The 9,962-nt window shown below is 63.4% G+C and overlaps 1 protein-coding gene across 1 annotated transcript; it reads left to right on the forward strand.

The window, feature by feature from the left end:
* Positions 1-1,235, forward strand: C19H20orf204 (chromosome 19 C20orf204 homolog). Its single transcript, XM_037812026.1, has 3 exons — positions 1-489; positions 583-735; positions 886-1,235. Exons 1-3 carry the CDS (start codon positions 223-225, stop codon positions 1,024-1,026), a joined length of 561 nt encoding a protein of 186 aa, XP_037667954.1. The 5' UTR covers positions 1-222; the 3' UTR covers positions 1,027-1,235.
* Positions 1,236-9,962: the final 8,727 nt, after the last annotated feature.

Consider the following 9,962-nt stretch of genomic DNA (forward strand, 5'->3'; position numbering starts at 1 on the left):
TCCCTCTGTGCCCCTAAAACGGCAGGGGATTTTCTCGCGGGACAGTGTTGCTGAGGGCCTGTTTAGACTTCTCCATTTCACAGAAGGCTTCTGGCTTAGCGCTGCCCCAGGGGGGGTTAGAAGCTGGAAGCAAAGAGCCTGCGGAGCTGCTGGAGGGGATCCCCTCCCATCTCATGCACCTGGGGGCCTTCCCTGACTTGCTATGCCCTCCAGGTGCCCCCCATGCCTGTGCTCTGGGCGCTCCTGCTGGCGCTGCAGGGGGCAGCGTGGGGCCGCACCGGGCCCCGGGTCTGCAGCGTGGCGGAGGTGCTGCGCCACTACCGTGCCGTCATCTTCGAGGATCTGCAGGCCGCTGTGCAGCGGGGCAGGCTGGGGGCGGAAGGGACCGGGACGAGCTCCAGACACTTCCACCTCATTGAGACAAACCTGACCAGAGCCGGGGCTCCGCCACGGCGGGCATGGGCGGGGGCCTCCTGTGGCTCCCAGAAGGTAGGGAGAGGTGCCCACCCTCACTCGCCTCGGGGCCCTCCTGGTGCTGCGCCCTCCCCCCAGCCCCCCGGCTTTCTCCCCTCCCCTCCCCAGGAGCACAGTATCCTACTGTCCATCGCGTCCCTGGGGCGCACCCTGCGCGGGGCGGTATCTGAGGGCCGCCGCGGGGAACTGGAGAAGGCGGCGTGGACCGTGGCGGTGCGCACGGAGGCCGTGATGCGGCGCCACTGCAGGACGCGGCGCCAGGTGTGCGTCCCTGTGCTTGTGCGTGGGGGCCGGCCCGGACTCCTCCAGCCCCTCCCCGCGCCCAGCTGGCTCCCCTGCGATTCCCTTCCCCGGGTGGGCGGTCGGGGGGGGGGCGGCCCGCGGCCCCCGCTGACCCCCTGCTCCCGACAGCGGAGCCCGCAGCGTCCGGAGTCGCGCCCTGCCCGGCGCCGAGGCGGCCGGAGGCGGCTCCTGCTGCGCGCCCTGGACGCTGTCGCCACCTGCTGGGAGAAGCTCTTCTCGCTGCGCGCCGCCGCCGCGGGGGCTTCCTAGAGCGCCCGCCCGGGTCCCTGGCCCAGGCCTGCCCCGGCGTCCTGCGTGGGCCTGCGGGAGGCGAGAAGGGCGAGTGGGGCCACGAATGAGCTTCGTCTGGTGACAGCAGTGCTCCCTGCCTTGCTGGCGACCTCGAACCTGCCCCGTGGCGGGCCCAGGACACCCCATGACACCCCAGGAGGGTGCGCGCTCCACCCTTCCGCCCTCGAAGCCTCAATAAACGCGGCTGGAGCTGCGCGTCTGGCCCTTCTTCCCGCCGCGCCCGGCTGCCAGCCCGGGGGCTGCAGGGTGCGCCCCGCGGGGCCTCGGGCGGGGCTGCAGGAGGTGCGGCCGCGCTGGGGGGCGGGGGCGGACCACACCTCCCCGCACCTGGCGGCTGCCGAGGCCGAGCGCGCGCTCCGGGCCAGGGCAGCAGGGGGCAGGCGCGGGACGCGGGACGCGGCTCCGTTTTCGCGCCCCGCGCTGGGCTGGGTTGGTGGGAGGGGAGAGGATGCGGGCGGCCCCATCGAGGGCCCTAAAACTTCGCGTCTCCGCCCCGCTCCACTCCGGGCCTGAGGAAGCGGGAAATGGGGGGAGGGGAAAGCTGAGCTTGGGTGAATTCGGAGCAAAACAACCGGATAAAGGAAACGGGCCTGAAGGGAAGCCAGCCATGGACCTGGCTGCGAAGGCGGCCAGGCCATTTCCTGCCGCCCGGTAGGGATGGGTCCCAGCCCCGTCCGCGGGTCTGATCAGGCCGCCTGGGGACCGTCCTTGGGCTCCCAGTTCGTGCATTTGCTCCTCAGGTGCTGGACCCGTGCCCCTGCCCACAGCCCACTCCCAGCCCTCTGAGAGGGGAAGGCCGGGTGAGGCCCCCGGGAGGCGGCTGTGGGATAGACTTGGTGCCTGTCAGACAGTCCCACCCTTGTCCCCATGGGAGGAGCAAACTGGAGACCCCCAAAGTGGCCTTGCCTCTTGGATGCCGTGGCCGCACAGAGGCCAGCAATTCTCATAAAGGTCTTCAGAGTGGAGAATCAGCACACGCAGGAAAGTCACCCCAGAAAGCTGGCCCTGTGCGGTGGCTCTGCTGTCCACTGTTCGCGCCTGCAGCAGCCTGCGCAGCAGCACTGACCCTCCTTGATGGGTGAGGAAACACACAGGGAGATTAGGAAACTTGCCCAGATCCCAGAGGGGGGGATCCACGCAGCCCCTGGGCTCTGGTGAGTGGCCGGGTCACAGCACCTGCTGCACACCTGGCTGCTGGCCCACACACCATGTCCCGAGAGCAAGCAGTGTGGGCTGGCGTGGTCAGCAAGTATGAGGGGACGGACGTCCCCAACAAGGCCTGGGCCTGCAGGCAGAGCTTGGACTTACCCCGAAGCAGTGGGGGAGAGGAGAGGTCCCTCCAAGTGCGTAGGGGTGGGGGCACCGTGAGGCGGGGGCAGTGTGGGCTGGACGATGTCTAGGGACTGGTGGCCCCTGCCAGGCTGCTGAGAGCTGTGTTGTAGCCGCATTTTGGAGGCCAGGCACCTCCAGGGTTTCTGGCCTTAGGCAGTGTGATGGGGGTGCTGGGTGAGGGAGCTGGCCAGCTTTCGAGCTGTCTGCAGGGCTGTGGGAATGAGTGGGCAGCTGCTCTGTGGGCCTCGTGATTGGGAACCAGGGACCATGGACAGAGCAGCATCACATCTGGGCTCTCCCATGGCGGGTGCGTTGGGCCGTGGGATGGTGTCTGAGTGGGCTTGGCCCTTTGGCCTTATCTGTAGCAGAGAAAAAGGCCCATTTGCTTGGTGCACAAGGTGTGGGGCAACAGAGTGTAGCTGGTTGGGGGGATGGAGCAGACATGGAGGAGGGGCTTGGAGCCTGGGCACCAGTGCCTTCTTTCTCCCACCTGGGCAGGAGGAAAGGACACTCCCAGAGGCCCCAACCCCCTTGATAGCTTTCGCCAGGTCCTGGTTTTCCCAGTTGCAACTGGCTTCTTGCACTTGAACTTGCTCCACACTAGGTCTTCAGGGCTGTGAGGGCCCCAGCGTGGGGCCCGAGAAGGGAGCACCCCTCTCCTGGTGGTGCCCAAGCTGATTGACAGTTGCCACCCACCTTGCCATCCCCTTCCTGCTGCTCAGAGTGATCCAGTGCTGTGCTGGGGGCCTGGGTGGGGGGTTGAGCCCTCCATGCCTGAGGAATGGTCAACCAGAAGCCACAGCCTCCTGGGGGTAGGAGGCAGAGCAGAGGCCTCAGAGTGTCGAGGACACCTGTGTCTGTATGCCTTCCTGGCTCATAGGGTGGGAGGGGTGCCCCCACCTTGGTCCCCCTGTTACTCCTGGGGCCTCCTCCCAGATTCCCCCTGGGGACTGTGTACATGTGTGAGTGTGTAAGCATGTGCACAGTTGTGCACGGAAGGGTGTCTGTGCCATGTGCACAGAGCTGTTGGCTGGCGTTGTCCACGAGTGTGTGCATGAAGGGATTTTTGCATATGGTAGTGTTTTCTGAAAGCATGTGCAGGGGCATGTACAGAGGTGGAGTTCCTGAGCGTGTGTGCACAGGGGCATGTGTGGAGGTGGAGCCCCTCAGTGTGTGCATGCAGGAGCGTGTGCAGTGGTGGAGTCCCTAGGTGTCTGCGTGCAGGGGCATGTGCAGTGGTGGAGTTCCTGAGCGTGTGCGTGCAGGCGTGTGTGGAGGTGGAGTCCCTGAGCCTGTGTGTGCAGGGGCATGTGCAGTGGTAGAGTTCCTGAGTGTGTGCACGCAGGGGAATGTGTGGAGGTGGAGTCCCCAAGTGTGTATTTGTGTGCTCGGCACAGGTGCAGGCTGCCTGACCTTGCCCAGCCTCCTGCCTCTCTCCCCCTCCCTGCTCTGCAGAACCCCGTCTGCCTGTTGCCCTGAAAGCTTGCCTCTTGGGCAGTCCCTCTGACGTCCAGGCCTGCTCTTCCCTGGCAAATAGCATCCCTGGGGGCAGGGGACAGCAGAGCCCAGCCCCGCTCCTGGTTTGAGCTCTGCCACACTCAGCACCCACCACCCACTCTCTCTTGAGGCTGCCCGCAATGTGGGCAGCCTCAGAGTCCACTTCAACTTGCCCAAATCCTGCCCATGCTGGCCCTACTGATGAGGAGGACCGGGCCAGCCCATGGGGGCCAGGGCAGGCTGCTGAGTCCTAGGCCCCTCCCCCACAGCTGCAGAAACCTTTCCTCCTGGTCGGGTGGCAGCAGGTGGTGAGCACCTGTGACCACAGGCCAGTGCTTAATAGAGGGACACAATCCCCAATACACCTCCTGCCCCCGGGGCACAGCCACTTGAGGGCACGTGGCTTTAAGTCTGTTGCCAGTGGCTTCTGCCCAGCCTCTAAGACAAAGCTCACTTGAGCAGCGTGGGACACCCCAACCACACCAGACACAGAGGTTCCCTGAGGCTCAGCGCTGCTGAGATCCCTCAGAGACCGGGGGGAAGGCCAGGTTCCCTGCTCAGATCCTCAGACAGTCCCTTCCTTGTCAGGCTCAGGGCAGGAAGCCCTGAGCACCCCCTCCCCACTATGGCCTGTCATGGCTCCAAGGCAGCTGCTCCCACTGCAGGGCCTGGCACCTGGCCTGGGCTAGCGCTCAAGCCGCCCAACAAATGTTGGCTGGCTTGAGCTGTTCAGAATTGGCCTGGAGGTGGATGGAGACTGGGAGCTGTGGGACAGGGTCATCAGCTTGCAGAGACACCACGGGCAGAGTGGCAGGCAGCCTGGCCCATGGGTGGCCTGTCCTGGGCAGCGGCACCCTCCCTGCTGTGGCCTGAGGCCCACGACTTCAGGTCTGGTTCTCCCTCCCACGAATGCTCTTTCTGGGTCCTGGTGTGGTTGGGGTGGGAGCACACAGCAGGCAAGCCACACGGACGCCTCCTCTCTGCAGGAGCTGCTTCAGGGGGGTGGAGGCTGCAGCTTGGAGAGAGACCCAGGCCAAGGGGAGCCTGTGCCAGGCTGGCAGACGGGCCCACAGGGTGCCGGCCAAGATTGCACAACTTCCTGCAGCCCGGGGCCAGAGCCTCCAGGCGCACAGAGGAGGGGCCGGGCGGGCCCTGTCGGGCCTCCCCAGACTAGGAGGCTTTGAAAGAACATCTGGAACTCTGGTGCGCAGCAAACGGGAGACCAAAGGGAATCCCAGCTGCCTGGCGGGCTCGACTGGCTTCCCACCCCCACCTCCTGCCTCTGCATTCCAGGCCAGTAACAGGCTGCAGGGACCGGGACTGTGCCCCCTTCCTGCCCCCCCCACTCCCAAGGGCTGCAGCCTTGGCTTTTGCCCAGCCCTGGGGTCCCCTCACAGGCTCCAGCAGCCCCTCCTCTCACCCCAACTGCTGCCGCAGCCCGGGATTCAGGCTGAGCTGGGCCCGAGTTGCGCAAGGGGAGGTGGGAAGGACGGGGGGCGGGGTGCCCAGGGCTGACAGCTCGGGTCTCCTGGGGCCACGGTCTGGGGAGGGGACAGGCTGTGGAGCAGGGTCCTTGCGTCGTGCAGGGAAGCACCTGGGCCCCGGGGCCTTGCGTGTCCTGTGCGTGTGAGCCTCTGAGCCATGCAGGTGTGCGGAGGCTGCCTGCCCCAGCTGTCCTTGACTCGGGAACAAACAAGCCCCTCGCCTCAGGAAGCAAATATTCGGGAAGGGGGGTGCCAGATGCTGGGGCCCATTGTCCCTGCCAGTGGCCTTTGGGTCCCTGGGGGGGGACCAGGGACAAGCCCCATCCTGCCTCCCCCCACCCCACCAGGTGACCAAGCTTTGTAAATAAACCCAGAAACAAACAACGACGGGTACCCCTCCCCCATATTAAAACCCGGAAGAACCAGGCGGGAGGCTGCACCTGTGTGTGTGTGTGTGTGTGTGTGTGTGTGTGTGTGTGTGTGTGTGTCCTCGTATGGGGGGATGTGGGGAGGTCAGGACCTTGGAGGGGGAGCAGGGGCTGCGTGCACGTGTGGAGGGAGGTGGGGCGCCGGTCACCTCCCAGCCGACTCCAAGGGGAGCCTCTGCTCACACCGTGGAGGGCGCGCTGGGCCGCAGCGGGGCTCAGGGAGACTCACAGCCCAGTTGTGACAGCTGTGGCCTGCAAGATGAGGGGGCCTGGGGAGAGGCCGGGGGTGCCTGCCAGACTCGGGTCGTGCTGCCGCCCGGGTGCCCCCTGCCCGCCGGCCCGCGGCGTCCGGCTGGGGCTCCCAAGCGCGGGGCTGCGCGCCGAGATAAGCGCCGCGCCCGCCGGCGCTTCCTGCGCTTCCTGCGCGCCCCCAGCGCCGCCGCCGCGCGCCCCTTCCTGTTTTCTCGCGCGGCGGCCGGGCCGGGGGCGGCGGGAGGCAGGACGCCCGGAGGCGGTGCCGAGGCCGCGCTCCCGGGGGCCCAGGGTCTGTGCCGAGGTCGCTGGGGAGAGAGGAAGCCAGTGCGGGGCTGCAACACAATGGGAAGGAAACTTGGCACTCCCACCCCTGTCCCCCTACCCGTCCTGGGCCTGCTTGACCAGAACCCTCCTTTTCGGGACCGGAGCCCACTCCTCGGCCTGCTCCCGGTTAGGGGTTGAGCGAGCCGCGAAAAGAGCCATGGTGTTGGGGGTACTGCTTGGGATAGGCGGTCAGCCCCTCTGGACGCCCCTTTTGGCGGGAGCTGCTCTAACATGAGAGCGTGTTCAGATTTGGTCATTAGAAATGCAAATCCACATAGATTTTTTTTTCCTTCGGCTTTTGAGATACATTCACATACCATATCTTTCAGGCACAGCATGCAATCAGTGTCTCACGGATCATCACCTACTTGTGCAATCACCATCACACTCAATTTTAGACCATTTTTCATTGCTCCAAAAAGAAAATTATTAGATAAACACAAAAAAACAAAACCCCCAAACACCCCCACATCCCTTGTTTCTCCATATTATTGACCCCCAGTATTGGTGGGGTTCACCAGTTACTCTTGAAGAAAGAATTTTAAGATATTACTGTTAACTGTAGTCCGTGGCTCGCAATAGGTATTTCCCCCACATACCACTCTATTAGTCTTTGTACCAGTGTCGTACATTTGTACCAGTTTGTGCAAGACCTTATTTAAATTTGAGTGTAATCGGTGACATACATGACTCTAAACAACCCCTTTCAACTGAGCTTGCCTATAATGCACCACTGTTCCTTACGTTCCCAATAACGAGCTACCCTCACCCCACATCTATTTCCAAACATTTGAAGTTCAACCTCATTACGCATTCTGAACATTCACACAGATTTTAATGAAAACACACATCCATGCAAAACCTTGTACATGGATGTTCCCAATGGCCAGGGGTAGAGAGAACCCAAGTGCAAACCGCAGATGAATGCACAGACAAGATGCAGCTGTGCAGCACCACTCAGCCAAAAAGGAGCGAAGCTTGCCCATACCGCACATTGGGGGAACCTGGCACCATTGCACTAAAGGAAGAAGCCAGTTACGGGAGATCACACATCCCACGATGCCAGAAGCGGGGACTGTCCAGGATAGGCAAGTCCTTAGAGACGGGCAGGGTGGGGAAATTGGGGAAAATGGGGAGCAACTGCTATTGGGTTCGGGGTTTCTTTTTGGGGTGATGAAGTCCTAAAATTAGCTTGTGGTGATGATTACACAACTTTGCAAATATTTTAAAAACCATTGAATTGTACACTTAAAACACTGATGTAGATTTTGTGAAATGGAAAGACGTGGCTGGGTTTTCTAAATCCAACCCAAACACACATGCCCTCCTTGCTCCGCCCAGCATGGCCTTCGTGGGACCAGACATGTCTCTTCCCATGCATGAGGCCCTGTGTGTATGGCTGTACTGGTGTCCCTGGTGTGTCTGAGGTGAGGACCGTGTCAGCCGGGAGAGGGGTGCACTGCACCTGCTCTCAGCCCCCACTTGCTCTACCCACCCCCCGTGCTGCCTGACTGGTGGCTAGAGAGGGCTCAGCACCCTCAGCACGGGGGGCCCAGTTGGGCCTGGGCTTGGGGGAGGGGAGAAGGAGCCTCAGCTGGGGCCATCCGGGCTGCTGGGACTTCTGCCAGGACTCGGCTGCCTGGGTCTCTTCTTGGCTGGCCTAACCTGGAGGAGCTCAGGACGGCTTCCATTCCCAGACCCTCAGGGGAGGGCCATGAGGGGGAAAGGGTGGGGAGTTGGTACACTGGGCAGCTGGGGCGGTGGTCCAGCCTGGCAGCATGGGTGGGGCCCCACAGGGTGCTCCCCAGAAAGGCACTGGGCCACAGTGGAGGAGCAGCTGCCTTCAGTGGGGGCCATGCAGGGAGCCCGGCCAAGCCCCTTGTGTGTTCCCTTCTGATTCAGCCCCTGGCTGTTCCCAGCCCCCAGCCCGTGGCACCCGGGAGCCCCTTCTCTGCCCTTCCTGCACAGGGGCAGCCACAAGGGACCGGGAGGGCCTTGAGGAGCAGACTTCTGAGAGGGACGGGGGTGGGGTGAGCAGCCAGAATGGGGATGTGTGCTGGTGCCTGCCCTGGGGAGAACACGAGAGACACAGACGGGGGTGGGGGCTGTTTGTCCTGCGCCCAGAGAAAGGTGTGTATCTGTGGGCATCTCTGGGGTGGGAAACACAGGAAGGAAAATGCCCCCAGGCCAAGCAGGGATTCTCCCAGGTGGAGCTATTCAAGCAGCAGACAGGCTAGCTCCCCAGCTGCAGGCAGCGGCTTTCCAACCCCAAGGCTGCGGGGTCGCCCTCCAACCGTGGGTCCCCAAACCCACAACCCAGCTGAGTCCTGGAGCCACGGAGGGTGGTGAGACAGGGGTGTGGTTTGCACACTTTTGTGTGTGGTGTGTGCTTCTCCCAATTCACAGACCCAGGGGAGCCAGGGTTGGTGTCACGGAGACCCTCTAGTCCTGGTCTTCGGCAGCCCCCTGCACACCAGCCTTGTGCGGGCTTTCCTGCCAGCCTCCAAGGACCGCGAGGCAGCCTCTTGTTTCCTCCTGTCAGCTGCCTGCCTCGGAGTCCATCTCCTGCCCTCCTGCTTGGTCCTTCTCTGTCTTTCCCTTTCTGTGTGTCTCTCTGTCCCTTTGTCTTTGAGTTTCTTGGGCCCAGCCACCCATGGGGTGGGGATGGGTGGGGCCCGGGTGCCAGCTCTTCGTGGGTGGCATACTCTGAGGGGTGGGACATCTGCAGGAACAGCCCCCATGTCCCCTGCCAACCTCACCCCCATTCCCCTCCCCCCCCCGCAGGCCCGTGTCCAGAGGTGCTGAGGCTTGTTCACACCCATAGGCCTCCAGACACAGATCACACCACCCACGCACACACACGTGCACACAGACAGAGCCACCTGTTACACACGTGCAGAAGTGCACAGAGCCTCCATGCAAGGTCACCTAGACACCCTGCTACCTCTTGGGGAGTTGCGCCCACAGGCCTGAGCTGTGAGTGACGGCACCACCAGGACTGGTGCCTGCTATGGGCACTGGGCGGACATCCTCCCTTGTGAGACCCGTGAGGCCTGAGGAGGCCTGAGTGTGTGCACAGGGCTCACTCTGGGGGTGTCCCTGGCCTGAGAAACAAAATCTCTGGGGTGACTGTCAGCAACTCTCCCTGAGCACGTGAGCCTTCAAGAGCGTCACCAGGAAAGGAACTGGGGACTCCGGGCTGACAGGCAGTGGCCTGGAAAGGGTCAGTGTGCTGGGGCTCCCCAGGCAGGGGGCATGGCCCAGCGAGGCCCCGCCCCACCCTGGGTTGCGGTGGGCTGCTCTGCAGGCACACACACCTCCCTCCTCTCCCTCCGTCAGTCCCTGGATTTGGCGGGAGTTTTAAGGGGGACGTGAGGATGACACGGGGGTGGGGGGTGGGGGGCTGTCCACACCACCAGGTCTTCCACCCATTTTGAGAAAGAAGCAGGGACAGTGGTGGTGAGGGGATCCAGGCTGGGGCAGCAGGCTCTGGGGGCCAGATGTGGAGGGCATGTCGAGGGCCCCTTTTTGAGGAACTGCTGCCCCCTACCTCAGGCTGCCACAGACTCGAGTG

Source organism: Choloepus didactylus, chromosome 19 (genome assembly GCF_015220235.1).
Source record: "Choloepus didactylus isolate mChoDid1 chromosome 19, mChoDid1.pri, whole genome shotgun sequence".
NCBI lineage: Eukaryota > Metazoa > Chordata > Mammalia > Pilosa > Megalonychidae > Choloepus > Choloepus didactylus.